At 40.6% G+C, this 21,987-nt stretch overlaps 1 protein-coding gene and 1 long non-coding RNA gene across 11 annotated transcripts in view; one reads left to right on the forward strand and one right to left on the reverse strand.

Moving 5' to 3' along the window:
- Positions 1–13,190, reverse strand: part of CBFB (core-binding factor subunit beta) — a 97,778-nt gene extending 84,588 nt beyond the window's left edge. For 2 of the 9 annotated variants that reach the window (XM_069085792.1, XM_069085788.1), the window contains exons 1-3: positions 12,813–13,184; positions 12,442–12,528; positions 4,551–4,667 (exon numbers count right to left, since the gene is read on the reverse strand). In XM_069085792.1, the coding sequence (XP_068941893.1) occupies positions 4,551–4,667; positions 12,442–12,528; positions 12,813–12,890 (282 nt within the window). In that variant the 5' untranslated portion in view covers positions 12,891–13,184. Of the gene's footprint in view, positions 1–4,550; positions 4,668–12,441; positions 12,529–12,812 lie in introns of all 9 variants that reach the window. The other 7 variants (XM_069085793.1, XM_069085791.1, XM_069085789.1 and 4 more) reach the window with 6 other exon arrangements.
- The window catches only part of LOC138159439 (uncharacterized), an 84,525-nt gene continuing 73,997 nt past the window's right edge, over positions 11,460–21,987 (forward strand). For both annotated transcript variants that reach the window (XR_011167897.1, XR_011167896.1), the window contains exons 1-3: positions 11,460–12,242; positions 16,792–16,950; positions 21,508–21,588. This is a non-coding gene — a long non-coding RNA (uncharacterized lncRNA). The remainder of the gene's footprint in view (positions 12,243–16,791; positions 16,951–21,507; positions 21,589–21,987) is intronic.

Raw genomic sequence — 21,987 nt, forward strand, 5'->3', positions numbered from 1 at the left:
AATGGATTATTGATTTGAGTTAAAAAAGACCCTAAACATTATCTCATGTAAGCCCCTCATTTTATAGGTGAAGAAAGTGAGGCTCCGAGAGGTAAGGTAGTAATATCTAGACTCTGAATCCAGGTCCATCAAATTAAAATTTAGTGCTCTTTCTCCTATGTCAAAGACAGATTAAGAGAAACACTGGGAGAAACGTAAACTGTTTTTTCACATTTATATTTATATTATTTATAGATTTATTCATATGTAATTTATATTTTGTGTTATATATAATACACATTATATTTACTGTTATAATTATTATATAGTATTAGAATAATATTAAATATTATATTTATTATTTATCAAAAAATTTTATGCATGATTTAAGTCCCAGTTTATGTACATTACCTATTGCTCCATTTAAATGGCCTGCATATATATCTTTTAAAAATCAGATTTGTTACTCTATTAAACCCCAACTACCTTAGACATAGTTGCTTCTTCCCTTAATGAGGACAACTTAAATCAGTTAGAAAAATGGCAAGTCATAAGTTTTACTTATTAAGGCAAACCTGTAGAAATTTTTTTCTAGAATTTTTTGCTTATCCTAATACAAAGTAGAAAGGGCAATGGACCAGGAACCAGGCGACTTAAGTTCTGACCCTGAATTTGATGCAAACTCGTGTGAACTTAGTACAAGTTACTGTACTATCTATAAAATGAAAGGGCTAAATTACAATCTTTTTTACCTCTAAAATTCTCTGGTCAATATTTTTGTTTTAATGAGTTATATTTTGTTAATTAATTACAACAGCATCTATATACACTTGGGGAAAAAAAGTTTTTATATCTGATCTTGATTTCATTGGTCCAGGGAGCTTCCATTACAGAATTTCTTTAACCAATCCTTTTAAAAAGCTTATTTAGATAGAGCAACTTGAATTTACCTTCAATATAGATTACATCTGTTTTCAATGTTCTGATTTTTTCCTACTTAGTGTTTTAACATTCTATTTATATTTGGTATGATTCCACAAAAGAGTAAACAAAATAGTGGGGGAAGGAAGGTAGAAGTGTTAGCTGATCTGTACAAAAGCATATTTTAAATGCAATTTGTTTCAGAAGTATACAATAACTACATGTAAACACATAATTTAACAGCATTTCTAACTGTCCTTTTAATTTTGTACAAGTAGCATAGCACAATCCTACTGGGAAACTCACCCTGTCATATCTGGAAGCATAATTAAATAATTTCAACATTTCTAGAATAATGGACAAGTTCCACAATTACACATTTACTCTAGGGATAGCGAAAACAAACAGAAAAACTTCAGGCCATTTTCTGAAATCTGAACTAATTGCAATATATTCTACCTAGTAAGACTCCAATTCTTTATTTAAATATAGATACATGAGAGGTTAAAAAACCAACATAAATTAACTAATTTTACATAAGCTATAAAGGTCAGGACACCATGATATACACAACAATTCTTACTGTTTAATACTCTACATCTATTCAGTAAAGAAAATACTTTGGTAAACTGCTTAAATATACAAATATTATCTACTCAAAGCAAAATGTATCTAAACTCAAAGTCACTTTAAATGGCCTGCATATATATCTGTCTCCCTCGTTCCTTAAGGAAAAAAGTCAAACTATACTTTAAGATTTCAAGGATCTATGGTCAATATGAGTATATCCTCACTAACAAAGACAGGACTGAAGATCAAGGACTGGACAGGGCCTAAGAAGTCATTTAGTCCAACCCTGGATTTTTATAGCTGAAGAAATTGAGGCCCAGGGAAACGAAGTGATTTGCCAAATCGTCAAATTGGTATTGAGTACTTGGGGGTCATAGATTGGGGTGGGAGTAGAAGAGACTTGGAGAGTGGCTAGTTCACAAAAAGGGCAACAGCCTGTGGCCAAACTAGTAATGAGCCTGCCTGAACTTAAGCAGGCTAGACCAATGACAGACATATGGGCCATAACCAGATATTATATATGAAAACTATATTTTAGGTAATTTATGCAATAAATATGCTATTTCACTTATTGGTTATATATGCTTTGTATAATTAGAAATTCCTTAAGTCTTCTGTTAAACCGGTTTTCTCTAGACTAGAAGTTTCTGGGGTAAAAAAAAAAGACATTTTAAGTTTAAAAAAAAAAAAAGAAAGAAAAGGCTCCTCCCCAAATAAAAACTCAAACTACTGTACTCCTGCCTTGGGAAAATAGGAACTAATTGAGTTTAAAGACAAAGACCAGCTCTACTTTAGGCTGTTCTTTTGTATCAGTCTGAGGACAGTAATGTCTAACCTTAGACAAATCCCCTTCTATCTCTGGTCTTCTCGGTTTGTATGTAAAATGAGGTGGCTAAGAGCACAATCACTTGCACTTTTAATAGTCTATACAAAGGATAAGAAAAATATGTAGCCTTCTAGCTTCTCCTAAGTTAAATGTTATTGTATGGTTTCATTTCTTTTTTGGTAAGAAGAAAATGTCCAGAAGAGACACTCCATAGTAAATAAAAAAGTGAATAAATAAATACAAATATACCATCCTAAAACTAAGAGAAATTGTTTTTGGATTTTCCACAGGTAATCAAAAATGACAATATATTATAAAACTAGATTCGTCAATTTTTTGGAAAACATTTTTTGTTCCTATAATTGAAAACAGCTTGATGGCTTAAGTCCAGGAAAACTGTGCTTCTGGGTTGATAATCAATATTCCCAAGTGTTATACAAAGCTACAAAAGTTTAGCCTCAAATTGGTTAATGTCTTTCTTAAAGTAGCAAATAAAACAGAATAATGAAAATCACTGAAAAGAATGGTTTGTTAACAATTGTCCCATTATTTAAATTATCTGTTAAGTTAAAATTAGGACAAAAAATGTGAAGGAAATTCAGACTGTCTACCTCTTAATGACATAAGAAATCACTTAAGCAACTTTCAACTAAGGCTTTAAACAAAGGTCAATTTTATAAGGGTAACAAAAGACACCAAAACTCAAATCATCTAAGTTCCCCTTCTTACCTGTAATATGAAATAAGAAAAAAGCAATTATATACTTAAGTTTCTCCAACACAGACAACACTAACACATAAACAAGAAGAAAGAAGAAAGCAAATTTATTGTATCTTTCAGTTTTTCTAAACTAGTAAAATGTTTTCTCTCTCCCCGAAATCTAAAAACCAAGTTCAGTTTGGTCTGCCAACCACAAAAAGCTCACAGGCTACACTTAGCTAAAGTTTCATAAAAAATAAAAAAGACCATTACTATATAATAACTTACATTTATAGAAGCAGAGAAATTATTTTCCTAGTATAGTTTAATGCTTAAATACTCTCAAAGGAACGTTGAGAAGTTTTTGCTTTTTGCAAAAAAAAAAAAAAAATGACAGCCTTCTTACACATAAAAAATTTATAGAGAAAAACTAATCTAGGTCGCTGAATTAAAAAAAAAATACAAGGTACAGGGCCAAACTGAATCTAAGAAAAACTGAGAAATTCTGTATGCAAACTCAGCTCAATGATTACTTGGGGAATAATTTTAATTTGGTTTCTAGAATCTTAATATGGTTAATCTACACGATGCTAACTACCAAATTATACACTCTTGGTACACAATCTGGAATTTATTGATCAACCACTGAAGCAAAATTAGTGATCAACCAAACCTAAGGTTTAAAATTCATTTGAGATAATTTTAACAGGGATTTTAGGTAGGGGTTTGCTATTCAAAATATATCCATCTATATTTTCATATCCAATGCTCATACCTCAACTATTACCATTAAAATAACATTAAGGTCCCAAACAAATTACTTGTCTCTTCCTGAAAGTTTTCTTTAAGATTAAAGGGGGCGGGGGAAATGGGTGGAGAAGGGGAAGAGAAGGAAAACCAAGAAGTTTAAAACATTACAAAGTTATGTTTTATACAATGTTTTCCATGTTTTCCCTTGGTGTTTAAGTTTTCTGTATCAACCCACAGGAAGCCAAGCAAGTATTAAGTGGCTCCTTTCACTTGATAGTTAAAATTTCTTTTTTTTTTTTACATTTTTCTAAAACCATGAAAAAAATAGTTGATTCTTTTTACTCTCTTTTATACATATACAATACAGACATTTCTGTTTGTTTAAATCAAAATGAACCAAAGTTTAAACAATTGGCATTTAAAACTTGTACATGAGCAAACATTTTTCAAAGCCTACAGAACTCCCCATAGTTTTCTCAAGTTCAAATTTTAGAGTTATAAAATTTTATTAAAGCACATGCTAATTAATAAATAAGAAAAACTTTGTAACATGTTTAAAGATACCAAGTTTTTAATAACCTGTATGGGAAGGCACAGCACAGAATTCTTTGCAGGCTATAAGTTTTTATAACAAATGATTACATTTGGAAACAGGAAAGTTACAAGACATTTTCATTGCAGCAAAAATGACATTCAAGGTGCCTGCCTATGCCATGAGGTAATTAGATCCCTGATCACCTTATAAAAAGTTACAATCTATAGTCACACAACTAGTTGTTTTAAAATGCAAAGAAATTTCTCTTACCTTGCCTGCTTCTCTTTCCAAGTCAACATATTCCCGGCTAGGTGTTTGTCGCTGCTCTCCCTGCCAGCTGGCCGGAAAAAACTGGAGAGACAGATTGGTTCCTGTGGCCACAAAAGCCTTTTAGAAAAATCAATACAAACAGGATCAGGAGCAAGACATTACATAAATTATGCAAGCAGTCATTTATTTTTACATCAGTTTATGTCTTAAGCCAGGCAGCAAAAAGAATACTTAAAGTCAAAAACACACACTCATCATTTTTCTTAAGTATTAAGTTACAAACATCTGATTCCATTTTGACGACATTTGCCATTGGCTGCTTAGATATAAAATAAGACATGGAATCAATACTTTCTTTCAGGTCAGTTTTTGCTGACGTTAGAATCTCATGTTGCAAAATTTGAGTTAAAGGCTATCAACCCTACACTTAAAAACGGTTATTTTTAAAATACAAAATTATGACACACAAAAAAAATAACTAAAGATCTAAAGAATTATATTTTTACAGAATGCTATGATTTAAAAAAAAAAACTTCCAAAAACTTTTTTGTTTGGCTTTAAAGCATTTATAAATAAGACATTTCTCTATTTTTTCTCCCTGTCTTCTATGAGCTTATGCTAACAGTAGGATCACAGGATTAGAATTAGAAGAGAGTTTGGAGCTGAAGTAGTTGAAGTCCCTCATTTTAGAGATGAGGAACTAAAGCCCGGAGAGTGAAGTGATTTGCCCGGGTGACACTTGCAGCCAAGCAAAGCCACACCTCCAACTGAGAGGCTCTGACTCCAAATGTGGTACTTTTCCTACTTAAAATGTACTTCAAGATGTTCTTCAGGTGCTAAAAATGTAAGAGACTGAGATGTAAATAAACCATTTTCACTTTTTAAATGTTAATGCTTGAAATCAACTGTCTTAGATGAATTAGGAACTGTCATAATCTCCTAAAATATTTTTTTAAATGAAAGATAGGAGATAATGGAGAGAGGGCAACGTGAGACTGTAACTATCAGAATATTCAGCCAACATGTACTGTAGTTTGAAGACTGCTTACATGGTTAAGCCAGCAATATCATATGTTCTGAGACTCTTGACAATTTGACTTTTAGCTCTGTATGAGTGAGTTTTCTGCCAATCAAAGTGGAAACAATGCTATCCCTACTTCTTTCAGCTAATCTGTGCAATAACTAGTAAAACCCCCAAGCCTGAAGAACATATTTTTGGCAAACATGATACCATCATCCAAAGAAAAATTCTACTTGCTGAATAAAATCAGTAGGTGAATCACGTCTCAGGCCTCTGTCTTTCTCTTTCTCTAAGGAATTAAGAAATTAGGTTTCAAGTTGGTACTACAGTTTTAAACTAGATGCAGAAGGATCATAGAAGGCATTCACATTTGGAAGGGACCTTAAATCATCTAGTCCAATAATACCCTTATTTTACAGAGGAAACAGGCCCAGAAGATCAAGTGACTTGTCCAAGGCCATATAGACAAGTAGAAGGTCAGGATTCCAACTCACTTTCTCTGACTCTCTATATTTTAGTTCAGGAGTTGCCCCTTATTTTAGTAGTTTGGTGTTTTGTTTTTAGGATTTTTATGTCAAATCAACAAGCATTTATTAAACACTTATGTACCAGGCACTGTCCTAAGAGTTGGGAATACAAATATAAACTGAAAGGACAGTCCCTACCCACAAGAAGCTTACATTCAAATGGTGGAAACAACACATAATAGCCCAAGTACTGTAGGGTGGTCATACAAGTATTATTCCCATATTGCAGATGGGGCAGTATGGCTTAATAGACAGAGAGCTGGCCCTGAAGCCAAGAACACCAGGTTCAAGTCTTGTTGCAGACACAGAACAACTGGGTGATCCTGGTCAAGTCCCATAACCTCTTAGTACTCTAGGCCAGTGGTGTCAAACTCATCTAGAAGAGAAGGCCACTAAACCATAGGTAAGAGTCCCTCTAGGCCATATATTGACTTAAAAAACCCTATTAATATTATCTATGTATTACTGTATTTTGTTAATTACATGTTAATCTGGTTCCAGCTACACTGTGTGGCATTATATACACTGTATATTCTGGCAGGATGTTTGACACCTCTGCTCCAGGCAATTCTCCAAGACCATAAGTTACAGAGAAGGTGACTGCCTACAATGAGGAGAGGGAGCTTTCTATATTAAGGAAATTACTAGCACTGGAGCTGAGGTTTGTATCTAATCCTCCACTCCAACTCTAGCATTTTCCCAAGATATCATACCAGTTAAGATGGAAATTTATCACATTTCTAATGAGCTGAAAGAATTAAAAAAAAATTTACCTACTAATTAAAATATGTATAATTTGGTTTAAAAAAAGCCAAGTGGTGTAAAATAATGGAAAGAACCAATGTACAGTCAAAGGACCTGGGTCTGGTCACTTAATATCTATGTAATTTTGGGTAAGTTATGTCCTTTCTTTGGGTCTCAGTTTCCTTCTCGCCAGCTTTTGACCAAAAGCAAGTCACTCTCCTCCCTGGTCTTCAGTTACCTCATTTATGGAATGGAAAGAATCTCTAAGGTCCTTCCAGCTCAAAATCCTATGAAGTACTGAGAGAACTAAGTCCTTTAAACAGAGTACGTTGATTCTTCACTCTCACTCCATTTAGACAGTAACTGAAAGTGCTTCTTATGCATGAAAGTACCAAGGTTATCACACAATTTTTAAAAATTTGGCTGGTTTATTATATTAAAGATCAAGGCTCACCATTTAAAAATGGTTATGCTTTTTGCTTGGACATTTGTGTAAGGAAGAAATTGTATCTTCCATAATGAAACTGTAACTATAGTTCACTTAAAGGATTTCCAATAGATTTTATAGCTGTCATTATAGCAAAACACAATCTTAAGACAGTCTTTTTTTTTTTTTTGAGCCTATATGCTACAAACACATATTTCCTCAAAAGACACCTCTGCCACATCTCATAATACTATTTAAGCCTGTCACTTAAGAACATATACTAAACGTTGTTTACTAACAGAACTCCCTGACAGCATTTCACTGCAAAGTCCCCTTCTCTTCCCATGTATAGATACTTTATTTGAACAAGTAACACATATTTTAAACATTTGTCTCAATATTGTCCTGCGTCTTCAAGATTACACCATTCTTTAACTTTTCCCCAATATTTTAGAATGCTGAAAACCTGAACTGAAAGATGTCAAGTGAAACAAAATGGACCCTGACTGGTTTTTGTTTTGCTAGGAAATCGCAGTTAAGTGAATTGCCCTGAGTCACACAGTTACTAAGTGTCAAGTGTCTAAGGCTAAATTTGAACTCAGGTCCTCCAGACTCTAGGGCTTGTGCTCTATCCACTGCACCACCAAGTTGCCCTATACTTGGGAAGTATGGACAAGGGTCCACACAAAATGGATCCTAACTGTTAAGCCTGATGAAAGCAGAAAATATTTGGAGCATCCTAAAAAATGCAAACAGCAAGACTTTCATTGCAAAGAGCTTTGAAAACCTCATATAAATGTCACTTTTTAATTACTACTATTTTATTCAAAGCAGAGACAGTATTAAGTATCCATGAATGTTAGTCTTGCAACACTACTTATAAATACAGGTGGCAATTTTGACAAATGGAACTTGATGAATATGGCTCCTCTACTAACTCCAATGGACCCCAGCTGACAGCATCTGCCAGGTAAAGATTAATATAGCCCACAGATTTACCACCTTATCTCTTGCTTAATAGCTAATTTCAGGAAAATATTTTCTGCCCATTATCTCACCACTCTTCCTTCTCCTAACCCTCCACATGCAGAAAAGATGGTTAAAATAGAACAGTCTAAATTTAAAAATTTACAAGCACAAGGGCAGCTAGGTGGTACAGTGAGTAAAGCACTGGCCCTGGAGTCAGGAGGACCTGAGTTCAAATCTAACCTTAGACACTTAACACAAAAACTAGCCATGTGACCTTGGGCAAATCACTTAACCCCAACAGCCCTCCAAAAAGCAAAAAAAAAAAAAAATTTACAAGCAGTACACCAAAATGTCGAGAGGAAGAAATCAAAATAGCTAAAGATTCCCCCTAGGATCAATCCAGTTCTATGGTATAAAATTTAAATATACAAATAAAGCCACATCTCATATAGAAATGCAACATATACTTTTGCAATTCAACTTTAAAATAAGTCTCAGTTCCTGGCTCTAAAATGTTGCCAGCTTCTAGGTGCACAACCAATGAGAGGTATAAATCATCAGTGTTCCTTCAAACGGGCATTAAGTGAGATAGCTTTTCCCCGAATCACCACTGAAAAGAACCTACTAGAAATGTAATAAATTCTGCCTCATAGATTATACTTTTCTCCTCACTGTTTTTGTTCTGAGGGGACCTAGAGAAAGATGAGTCTCTCAATGTCACCATACCTTATGCCCTTTAATAAAATTCATCAGCAAGTATCAAAAAACTCTCTCATCTGCTTCTATCGTCCTGCTTTGAGCTGCCATTCACCAAGATAGCAAATGGAGTAAATTTAGCGTCAAGTAGCTATGCAATTTAATACATTAACTAATAAATCTGCTACTAATGATCACTTTTCTTATACTGGGGGAAAAGACCCCTAAGAAACCACAGCCAAATGATTAGGAAAATGCTGGATTTTTTCATTGCTGTCGTTTTATTAAACATTTTTTATTAATGCTGTCACTTCTCAATGGCTATCTTCTCCCTCCAAAGAATCCTCCCTTGTAATAAGCTCTTCATAAATCAAAAATCATAGAAGCCAACATGTACCACAGAACCTAGGATACCATTATTAAAATTAATATATGAAGCCTTTAAAATCAGCTCACACATGTATGTTTTAAATGAATAGTTCAAATTTCAGTTCAAAATGAACTTTAACAACATTCTTGGAATGTTTTTAAAATGTAAATTGCCATATAACCCTTAACAGTAGTAAACATCGAGAACTGAGAATTATTTGAGAATAACTGGAAATTATATTTGAGAATATATAATTGAGAATTATTTCTTTGAATTAAAAAAAAATAAACTAGCCCCCAAATATAAAACTGCGTCACTCAACAAAATCAAATACTTAATTATTTTCTCCTTATAAGCATCAAATTATAAACTGCAATCTACTTTCTCTGATTTTCTGCAATTTTATTAGAACTGAAGAGACTTATTATTTTTAAATCAGAAAAATCTGATTTCTCCCTAGAAAGAGAAATTCAAAAGAAATAGAGGAGAATCATATAACATAATTTACTAAGAAGATTAGGATCTACTTGCCAACTTATATCCTTAAGACATAACTATAAGCAGTATAAGTTTCATATAACATGACTGGTCTACCCTATAGGGTAAACGTTAATCCTAACTCCTATAAGCAGAGTTATGAAGATGGTCCCATATACTTACCAGATGCCATCCTTGTCAACATATCAAATATATGTACAATTAGAGAATTTTAGAGCTAGAAGGGAATTCAGAGATGCTCTACTTCACCCCTCCCCCATGTAGTTGGGGAAACTGAGGCCCGGACAAGCAGCTTGACTAAAATCACCCCAAGACAAGATTAGAATACAGGTTTCTTGACTGATTCCAAGGCTTTCCCACCACATTGAAGCTCAGTCCTATTACTGGGCTTTTATTTTTGAAAGTGTTTTCCATCAACTAGCTCCTTTTATTCACACAACAATCCCAAGAGATAGGGAGGGTTGAACCCTCCATATTTTATGGATGGGAAGTAATAAATCTCATTTACATTGTATTCTGGAAAGACTATGGCTCCAGTGAGGTAAAATAAGGTTCCTTTCATGAGACTAATTAGTCAGTGACAAAATAAAATTGGTATTCTATCCATTTCCAAAATTCCACACCTAAAGAATATTAGTTTATCTTCTCCACCATACCCAAATACTACAAAATTTCTCCTTATGATCTCACCTTAAATGGCAGAACTTCATAAATTCTTCCTGAGATTAAAAAGAAACATTTGTAATTTCGGTAGCATCTCTTCAGACTATTAATCTAACATGATGAAGTGGACAAAATTACATTCTCCCCCCATTACATAATGTTTCAATTGTATCAGGTATGTCTTTGCTATTTTCAAAGTTTACAGATAGCATGGTTTAGTAGAAAGAGAACTTGCCTAGAGGTCAAGAGATCTATATGAAACCCACCTATTATTACTTGTGTGTATCATCATACCTCTCTGGACCTCAATTTTTGCATCTGTAAAACAGAGTTGGGCTACATCATCTCTAAGTTTCCTGCCAGTTTTGACAGTTTATGATTCTATGATCAGCACTAAATAACCTATTAGGGGCTAGGTCTTAGGCTTCCCCCTCCCCTCTCTCTACTTAGCCCTATTATTGCTCATTAGCACGCTCAAAAGGACCAACCAGGGAGTAGAAACACAAATTAGAGGCCTAAAACTTAGCTACAGCTACAGCAGCTTGCAGTGAAACCAGTACATCCTACTCCCCTTCTTGCCAATAATAAACAATATGGTTTGCTGTTGAGCTCATTTTTAATATGTCCTATTCCTATGGACTTGCCCCCCCCCATGCTTTTTCTCTTAACTCTTATTTTCACAAAGCCAATTAAAAAAGTAAGGCATGAAGGTTTGGGGGCATATGTGGAGTCGGGGATAGAAGAGGATCAAGGCTTCTGATAGAGACAGTTTGGGGAAGACCTGTGGATTTAAATGATCCCTCCTCCACAATTATTAACACTAGACCAGGGCTGGCAGCAGAGTACAGTAGAAAAAGCACTGGCCTTGGAGGAAAACTGAGCTGAAGCCCACTTACTAGATGGGTGACTGTGTGAAGTCACTTCCTTTTTCTAAGGCTCAATTTCCTCATCTTTAAAGTGGAGAAAAATAGCTTAATACCCATCTCACAAGGTGCTTGTGATCCACCTGAGGTTTCAGGTCTATATAAAGTGAATGGAAGTTCTATATAAATGTGAATTCTTAATACTATCACTCTAAGCCTCAGCAGTCTTTATCTTCTACATGTTTACAATGTGAATAGACAGAGAGCATACATACACTTTCTTCGTTAGGGGATTGAAATGACTTCATCAAATGTGACACTAGGATTGGAGATTAGTTTTTCAATTCTAAGTGAGGGCTTCTCTTCCAGAATCACTATTACCTTTCCATAAGAAGCTCCCAAATTACAAAAGGTTCTAGGCTGGGTTAACAAATCTAGCTTCTAGGAAAGGAAATATTACCTAGCTTAGCAGCTAATGAGGTGAACCTATGAATACCTAGTGGAATGGTCCTCTAGAAGCCTTCAAAGTATTTCTCAACACACCAATTAGGAAAAGGCCCCTTCCTCTTAAATCCAAAGAACCTTACCCGAATATCACCCTGCCCTACTGACTGAAAATATCAATTCTTTGTTTAGCTTGGCTCCTGTTCTTCCTAACACCCTTTACTCACTTTAGAAAGGGATTCAATGGCAAACTTGTTTATTAGGCAGCGCCTAGGAAACACGGCCGCAAACACGGAGGCAACAGGGAAACCGTCTCCTTGTTAAAACACAAACTAGTCTGTATCTGGTTTCATATTTTCAAAATCTGAATAGGAAGTACGACGGGTTTCACAGCTTCGCACAGTTCCGGGTTGCAGAAGCGTTGGACTACGTTTTCCACTAATAGTCTGGAGGGAAGTGAAATTCAACAGGTATACGTATATATATGTATTTTTTTTTAAAGAAGTAATAAAGGAGGAGGAGGAGGAGAAATGCCCCAGACTGGAAATTTTGAAAACCGAACGTTAAGCACTTCGTGGGGGTCTGCAGGAGTATGGCGGGAACCCAGCGGGTGGTGAAGGTGGGGGGGGGGGGGAGGAAGGAAGGGGCTCCAGACTCGGGAACACTTACGATTTCCGAGCGCCCGTCCCTGCAGGCATTCTGGAACCTCGCCTGCCTCTCCTCGTGCGGCCGGTCCCTGAAGCCGGTGTATTTAATCTGCGGGCAGAGCGGCCAGAAATCACAAGTCAAATCCGAGGGGCGAGCCAGGGCTCAGATAAGAGGGTGCGGTGAGCCTGGGCCGGGGCGCCGGGGGGGGGGGGGGGCATTGCTCGGCGCCCCCCAGGGCCCCGCGCGGTGGGGGGGAGGCCGATGGAGCCCGCCCCCGCCGCCGCCCAGGAAGTTGCAGAGACACGAGTTTTGACAAGAGCCCCAAACTTTCCCCCCTCCGGGCCTCTCCTCCCCGCGCCCCGCTGGAGCTGCCGCCAGCCCGGCCCGCTCACCTCGCACTCGCGGCTCAACTTCCTGAAGAACTCCTCGTTCTCGAACTTGCTCTTCTGGTCCGGGACGACCCGCGGCATCTTCTCGCCCCGGGGCGGGCCCGTCGGGGGTGGCGGCGAGGCAAAGGAGAGGACGAGCCTGGCGCCCGCTCGCCGACGGGCTGCTTGCCCGAGGTCGGAGCCCGCAGTCGGGCTCCTGCTGCGCCCCCGGCCGCCGCAGGCGCTCCGAGGTCGGCCCCTGCCCCTGGGCTTCCCTTTGTTTCTCGCGCGCCCCGCCGGCTCCCGCGCGTGGGGATGGGGATGGCTCCGTGGGGCGCCTCAGGAGCCGCCGCCGTGGCCGTTGCCCGCTCCTCGCTCTGACTGAGATCGCGCACCGCCCCCTCGGCCGCCGCCGCCGCGGTGACTTCCTCCCTCCCACCCCCAGCCCCTCCGCGCCCGCGTGCTGGCTCCGCCTCCTCCCCGATGGCCCCGCCCCCGCCCGTTCCTTTCCTCGGGCTCCCGCGCAAGCCCCGCCTCCTCTGGCTCCCTCCCAGACCCCGCCCACCACTCTCTCCTCCCTCTTACCCCCTTCGGGCTCCGCCCATCTCCCCGTTCCTTCCCTCTCAGGCCCTGCCCACCGCCCCATTCCCTCCCCTCCAGGTCGCACTCAAGCCCCACCCACTTCCCGAGGGTGGGGAGGAACGGGACGGCACTCTCCTCTTCTTTCCTTCCCCTCCCTGCGCGTGCTCGCTCTCTCCGACTACCCCCACCTTTCCTCCCTCTCCAGCCCACCCATCTCGCCCACCTTTTCGAACTATGTATGATGCGCCGGCCTCCCCCAGCCCAGCCCTCTAGGACTCCGACTCCACCTCCTCTCTGTCCTGTCCCGCCTCGCCCCGCCCCACCCCACCCTGCCCACCTGCTCCCAAACTCCCGGCAAACAAGTCACACCATTCATAAGGCTCCAGCCGCCACGCATGCGCCCCTCTGGCGGGTCCGGGCTGCAGCCTCGTGTGCCTGGCACCGGGGCTCCCCTCCAGGTCTAAAGAGTCCACCGAGCTGATGCCACTCTCGGGCTTGAAGGGAGAGGGCAGAGACCTAGAACTGGGTTGGGGTCGGGAGCAGATGCCCATCAGACCCCCCTGGCTCACACAGCTTAAGGGGCAGACACATGGCCAGTCTTGTGGGCATAGAGCCCAGGACTTGGGCAGGGGTGGTGTCCGAAGGCCTGGCTTATCTTGGAGCAGGAAGGGACTTCAGAGGTAAGAAGCTGACCTCCACCCAAAGCATATACCTGTTTACAAGACCCCTCACAAGTAATGGCACAGCCTCTACTTGGGACACCTCCAGTGATGCGGAGCTCCATCCCGTTTTGGGGTCAGTTGTCGTTAATGCCCAGAATCGAGGTGGCATAGAGTTCTGGGCCTAGAGCCTGGAAGATCTGAGTTCAAATGTGGCCTGCAGACTTAGCTCCGTGACCCTGGACAAGTCATTTCACCCTGCTTCAGTTTCCACATATGTAAAATGAACTGGAGAAGAAAATGGCAAACCACTCCAGCCAGGGGGTCAAGTAGAGGCAGACAGGAGTGAACAACAACAATCACTACTCTTCCACTAAATTGCTATGTGACTTAGGACGACTCACTTCCTCTCACTGGATCTCAGTATCCCCATCTGTCAAATGAAAGGATTAAGTTCCATGATGTAGATCCCTTCCTCACCTTAAGTTATGAGTCTAAATCTGCCATAGCACATCCAATTCAATTCTTTCATTATTCAGCACCTGCTGGCTGTGATGACCTCATGGACTTGTGATCTAATCAGTGTAGGGACTTCTCCCAAAATTCGAAATTCGGAAGAACAGAGTACAGCCCATACAAGCCTTCACCGTCTGAGGTGACTCCCGCTGGTATCTTTCTGTAAGTCTTCCAAGCCTGAATCAGGTTCTTTTTAACAATTCTAGAACACCAGGGCAGTATTCTGTCTCTCCATTTGTTATCTTTCATCCTGAAAACACAGGGTTAACATTAAAAAAAAAAAAAAGACTTCAGTGATGCTTAGCTCCTGTTGTGTGGTGGAAATTAAAAGTTTACAAAAAACACTGGTATACTGAATAGAAAGCCAGGAGTTTGGAAATCCTGTGTTCTAGTCCCTCAAACACATCATGACTGTGTGACCTCCTAGGGAAGTCAGCCTCTTTTTTTTTTTTTGAGGCAATTGCGGTTCTTAAGTGATTTGCCCCCTGCTCAGACTGATTTGAACTCAGGTTCTTCTTTTAGGGGGGAGGCAATTGGGGTAAAGTGACTTACCCAGGGTCATACAGCTTGTGTTTGAGGTCATATTTGAACTCAGCTCCTCCTGACTGCAGGGCTAGTGCCCTAACTTAATCTCTTAATGCTCTAGGCAGTTCTCTTAAGTTTATAAATTGCAGAGAAGGCACCAACCTACATTGGTAGAAGGAGTTTCCTTAGAACAGAGGAATTGAGCTTTGAAGGATAGGGAGGAATTTAGCAGAAGCATCAAAGACAATCATCCCAGGTATTGGGAACTGCATGGGCAAAGGCAGGGAGGCCTGAGATTGCCGTCTGTTGTGTCAGAGATTCTTTTGGCTGAAGTACAGAGTGTGGTAGGATATCATGTGAGATAAGGCTGGAGAGGAGAGTTGGGTGTTGTAGTGACTAGAGAATTTCAATTCCTGGCTGTGATCTTCTCTGGGAGTTGCTCACTCATCCTCTCAGTGTGCGGGTGGGCCGCTCCCTTGCAGTCAGTTGCAGAGGGCTTGCTGGTCTGCTTGGCCAGAGGCTGAGCTATCTCTCTCCTGGACAGGTCTAATCCAGAACCAGAAGTGCTACTGTCATTGGTTAGGTTTGCACCTAGTTGGCAGAGGCTGGCCTCCACACCCAAATGTACTGATGCTTGCTGGGAGTCAGGGGGTAGGTAAACTCTGGACTTGGAAGAGGAAACTGCAGCAGATATGAATGGAGAAGAAGCAGAAGTAGGGAGGCAAGGGAGGATGAAGATTTAAAAAAAAGTTATGGAAGATATAATAAAGATATAGAAAGCTAGGGTACCCTATCATTTACAAATATTTACTCAAATGCACACTGTGACAAAGAATGAATATTCTTAGGATCATAGAATCATGGAATGTCAAAATAGAAAATGTCAGGAACAAAGAATGTTAAGTGTGGAAGGAAACCTAGAACAGAATTTTAGAAGTGGAAGGAACCTTAGAACCTAGAACTTTAGAGGTAGAAGGGTCCTTAGAACATAGCTACGATGTTAGAGTATTCAGTCTATTCAGTTTACAAGAAGAAACTAATTCAAAGAGAGCAAATGATTTATTCAGAGGCATGAAGCAAATTTGTTAGTAGATTTGGCAATATTTCCAGTTGGGATACTGGTAGCATCACCACTATAGTCAGCCTTCTTTTAGGACCAAAGGGAGACCAAAGAGGGACCAAAGTGCCCCTGCATTCTGCTCAGTTCACGAGAATTTCCTTCAGGTTAAATATGTGACCTGCATTGTATTAGGTCAGGGAAGGGGAACCTATGGCCTTGAGGTCACATGTGGCCTTCCAGGGCCTCAGGTGAGGCCTTTTGACTGAGTCCAAGTTTACAGAACAAATCCTCTTTTATTAAGGGGATTTGTTCAGCGAACTTCAGATTCGATCAGAGGCAGCACCTCAGGATGTAGAGGGCCACATGTGGCCTCGAGGCTGCAGGTTCCCCATCCCTGTATTAGGTGCTAACGGGGTACATAAGATATACAAGATGGAGCCTCTTCTGTTCCCCACCCCAGGGAGCTTACAGTTTCACTGGGGAGACAGTAGGAGGACTTTGGGTAATAACACATTTTTACAACTCTAGGGTTATAAAGTTGTTGTTTTCCTTCATTTTTCAAGAGAATTGATGACCTCACAGGGTGATGTCAACTTTCTAATGAATTGGATTTAAGTGAGGCAGAGCTGCACAAAGCCATCACCCTTCCTTTCTCTTCCAGAGTCATCGAAATCCAGTGGCAAGACAAACATCTGAATGATTGGCAGTGGTCTGGGATGAAGGGGATGGCCTTGGCATCTCTGAAGTCTGACCAAACTCTAAAAGCTCCACAGGGCCTGCTTCAGCCCCCATTGTGGCCAAATTATTCTCATTCAACTAGGTAAGTCTTCGAATGCTCTAGGTGGACCCCACCCCCAACTCAGTTAACTTGGTTTAACCTCAACTTGGTTTAGCCCATCTGACAGATGCTTTCACCTGGGTGAGGCCACTGTGGCTTCTTGGAGTCAGAGGTGAGAGTTGAGTGCAGGTGGACCCCAATGGTGGATGAACAGCTTTCAGAGGTGCTACTCTCCCCATACATCCCAGGTTATAGAGTACTTTCCCCACAACAAGTCTATGAGGAAGGGAATGCAGGTTCATGATTCCCATTTTTCATATGAGGAAACTGAGGCAGAGAGGGATAATTACTCATTCACCCTCACAAATCTAATAAGTGCAGGAGCCGGGATTCAAAATCAGGTCTCCTCATATCAGGTCTAGCATCCTTCAACACTGCCTGAAAAAAAAATAGTACAATGATAATGAAGTGATATTTCTTCCACCTGCTTGCACTTTTCACCAAAGACCCAAGGTAGACCACAAGAGAGCCAGGGTGGAGGGTGGGGAGGCAGAAGAATGAAAGAGGAAGTAGGAATTGGGAGAGAATAAAGAGGAAGTGAGAATATGTGTAGTGGGGAAAAAGTATATTTGGGGAAACAGAACCTGAGCTAGGGGGAGGGAACATGGTCATGGGAGAAGCAGCAAAAGGATGTGGGTGTCAAGTGTGGAAGGAAAGGAGAGGAGAGGAGCCTGGAAGAAGAGAGAGGCAAAGCTACTTCCCAAGCAGCCTCTGCAGGACTCCTCACCTTCCCCTTCCCCCACCAAGAGCAGGACCTCAAAGACTCCCCAAGATATGAGGAATAGTTAAGCCTGGAACACCAAATACAACCAGGGCTATTTCCTAAGTGTTAGCAGGGTATGCTAAGGCTCTCAAAATCAGAGCTTTTATAGACCTCACTTCTCTTGAACCCTCTAAATTTATAGGAAGTATCCACTTACAGAATCATGGACCTTTTTAGTTGGAAGAGACATTTAAGATCATCTTCTCTACAGACAAGGAAATTAGGTCCAGTAAGGGGAAGTGACTTTACTACTACTACTAATAGCTGACATTTATGTGGTGCCTTAAAGTTTACAAAGTGCTTTATGAATATCTCATTTTATCCACATGACACTGGGAGGTAGGTGCTATTATATTCCAATTTTACAGGTGAGGAAACTGAGGTAGAGGTTAAATGACTTGCCCAGGATCACACAGCTGGTAAAGGTCTGAGGATTTTAAACTCAGGTCTTCCTGAATCCAGGCCGAGTGTTCTGTACCACCAGCTACCTCATTACGTGGGTAGTAAGCAGAACTAGAATTTGAACTCAGATCATAGACCTCTTTCTTCTCATGTGACATCTACTATTTCTACCTTTACCCCACCCTTGTTTTTTTTTTTTTTTTTGGAGGGCAATTGCCCAAGGTCACACAGCTAGTAAGTGTTAAGTGTCTGAGGCTGGATTTGAACTCAGGTCCTTCTGACTCCAGGGCTGGTGCTCTATTCACTGTACCACCTAGCAGCCCCACCCCCAGCCAGAATCAGGGAATCCCCATTTTTACCAAGGCTGGTTACATGATCATCCAATTCTTGGGTAGATTTTTATCTATTCATTCAGAAAGTGGATAAACTCATATGAACTCAAGGAAATCACATAAATAGGGGCCATTTTTTTTTGTCAGTTGCCAGCTTTATTCAATTTCAGTAATGACTAATTGACATATTTTTCCAAGTGAGTATACCTTCTATTGCATTCAGACCAGCAAAAGTGTTTGTGGAGGAGGTGTTGGCACCTGAAATGAGGCTTGAATTAAGATAACAATCCTGAGAGGGAAGGATGAAGTAGAATTGTGTGTCACCCAGGCAGATGGTTTGTGTTAAAGTTCGGAGATAGAGAAAGACAGTTTGGAGTTAGTTTGTTAGGAGTTTGGAGAGATGGAGAGGGAGAGAGAGGAATGGAGAGAGAGGAAGTCATGTTTGGAGAATAAGTAGTAGTTCAGTTTGGCTGTAATATAGAAGGCATGAAGGGGAATGATGTGGAAGAAGGCTGATGGGTGGGTTGGAGCCCAATTGTCAAGGACTATGAAGGCACGGAAAAGTAAAAAAAAAAAAAAAACTGAATGGAAGGATAAAGCAAGAAATAGCTCCAAAAGGAGTGAATGGCTTATAAGAGCAGGTAGCATGGTTAGAGAAGTACTATAGGGACAGCTAGGTGGTACAGTGAATAGAGCACCAGTCCTGGAGTCAGGAGGACCTGAGTTCAAATCCAGCCTCAGACACGTAACGCCAGCCGTGTGACCTTGGGCAAGTCACTTAACCCCAATTGCCTTGCCTTACCCCCTCCAAAAAAAAAAGTATATAACACCAGGAAGTGCATGTTAAGTACTAAAAAAAGAGATGCAAGTAAAATGTTCTAGAAGGGCAGAGGAGAGAGATGTTTCCATAGGCCCAATGGAGGTACTCATTTCTTTAGGTAGAAGGTGTTTCCCATCTCTCCATATCCTTCCAGTGCACAATGCCGGACCTTCTCTGTTGTGATGCTACTAACAGCCCACATTTCTATAGTGCTCTCATGTTTACAAAATACCTTCTCAGAGCAGCCATGTGAGACTAGGTAGGCCCAGAGGATGGGCATTATGTTTGCTCTGGCGAACTACTTCCTCCAAAGGCCTTTTTGTGAGTTTAGCAGCTCCATATGCACCAGTTTTTAAAAGGGTGATAGAAATCTTGGGAGGGGAATGAGATCCCAGAGAAAGACTCAACAGGGAGACCAGGTGAAGAGCAAATGATCAGGGGCCCGGGGCAGAAGAAAAGAAGACTTGCAAGGAGTGTGAGGAACTCAATCCAGGGGTAGTCACTAGAAAAGAAGCATAGGAGTGAATAATGATAATAGCTAGCATTTATATGGTGCTTTAAGGTTTGCAAAGAGCTTTTGAAGTATTATCCCATTTGATCCTCAACTGTTTCCATTATCCCCATTTTATGTTTATCCCTATTTTACGGATGAGGAAACTGAGGTGCTTGGGGTCACATAGCTAGTTAATGTAGAAGTGAAAAGCCAGTTGGAGGTCAGAGGGAGAGCCCGGCACCAAGCTGGGGAGTGGTCAAGCTAATGAACAGGAACCAGAGCCTTAAGAAACACCTGTTTGCTGTGAGTGTTTGATTTATCCCTCTGTGTTGTATTGGAGAGACTAAGCCTTAGTCTCCTTAATATCCCATAATAAAAGGATTTGTTCTATGAAGTTTAGATTCAATCAAAGGGCTGCACTTGAGGACCTAGAGGGCCACATATTGTCTTGAGGCCAAAGATTCCTCACCCCTGGACTAAAGGGTTAATTGGAAATGAGGGGAATATTCATGAAGGAGATACATTTTGGGGGGAATGTAGAGCAGTCACTTGGGAGTGAGCATGGAGAGACCTTAATATCAGATTTTATTCCAGGTTACAGACTGTTACTCTGTTTTATTAAATGCCTTTGCTTTTAATGTGTAGTTGCTTCTTGGCCATCTCCATACCATGGCTCTAGATTTGGCTGTCTCAGCTCTAGACTTTATTCCTGCCTCTTCTTCCTTGAAAACTTAGATTCTGCCCTCCACCCCCCAGAATCCCTGGTGGGATTTTGCTTTATGCTGCCCTAAATCAGGCCTTCACTTGATTTCCCAGAAGTTGCCATATCCTCCTGCTGCTCCAGAATTCCATTCTGTGTTTTCTTCCCCCACTAGGATGTAAGCTTTTTGAGAGCAAGGAACATATCTTGCTACTTTTTTCTTTGTATCACCTGTGCTTGATAAAGTGCCTGGAACAAAATAAGTATTTAATAAAGTTTCTATCCACCAGATTTGCAGTGGATAGAGTGCTGGGTCTGGAGGCAGGAAGACTCATCTTCCTGAGTTCACATCTGTCTTCAGACACTTACTAGCTGGGTGACCCTGGGAAAGTCATTTCACCCTGTTTGTCTCAGTTTCCTCATCTGTCAAATGAACTGGAGAAGGAAATGGCAAACCATTCCAGCAGCTCTGCCAAGAAAACCCCAAATGGGGTCACAGAGAATTGAACATGACTAGAAAATGTCTAAACAACAATAACATGACCAATGAGTTGTTTAAATAGATGAATACCCCAAAAGTACTAGGAACATGGGGAAATATGTCAGAAGACTAGACAAGGAGTGATTGACTGGAGTCCAGGAGTGCGGATTTTGCTGGACCATATTGGGAAGGGGCCCTAAATGAAATGAACTCTTTAGAAATGTTGTATCCAGAGGTACTCATTGTATTTAGAAAGATGATGTAGCATGAGAAAAAAGAGTTACATAGCAGCCATATAAAACCGTCAATTGACAACTGTGAATTTCACAGAATTTCAAGTATGTAGTTCACCTCATGTCTCAGCAATGAGTGAAAAATGACTCTGAAGCAAGTGGCAGAGCAGATTTGGCCCTCTTGCTGTAGTCTGCCAACCTCTGTTCAACTAATACATTCATAGAGTCAGCCCCTATCTTTTGGCTAACAATCCAGTCAGAAGTGCTGGAGGAGTAGAGGCATCAGCTAATTATGAGTTTATTGTACATTCCTAGCTCTGGAAGACTAACATGGATGGAGCCACTGATGGACCCTGTGGACCTTAAGCAGTGTTGATTCTCGATGAAGAGGAAAAGGTAATTTGAAACATGCAGGGAGCCAGGCCACTTTTAGATGACAATACAGCTGAAAGTCTAGGACTCCCACCAGAGAGTGTGCCATCAGACAACATCAGTTTGGTTGTGCTGAACCAAGTGTCCCTGCCCTGTTTGTCTTTGGATGACTTGGTGGCAGGATAAACTGTGATAGAGTTTTATCAGAAGTAATAGAGGCCAAGAAATTTACCAAAGGGTGCCATTTAGTTGAGTCAGTGACCCAACTGTACAGTGTCGTAACTCTTAGTCTAACATGAGGCATGAGAAAGCAGCTGGTGCTATGCATGAAGTAACCACATGATGATTTGAGTTATTTCATCCAAGGAGAAATTTGGTCCTGGTACAAATAGGTTCTGCTGGCCTAATATGATGGCAAAGGTA

This window comes from Petaurus breviceps, unplaced genomic scaffold, assembly GCF_028583685.1.
Source record: "Petaurus breviceps papuanus isolate PSGF00001 unplaced genomic scaffold, PetGlider_PUasm1.0 176, whole genome shotgun sequence".
Classification (NCBI taxonomy): Eukaryota; Metazoa; Chordata; class Mammalia; order Diprotodontia; family Petauridae; genus Petaurus; species Petaurus breviceps.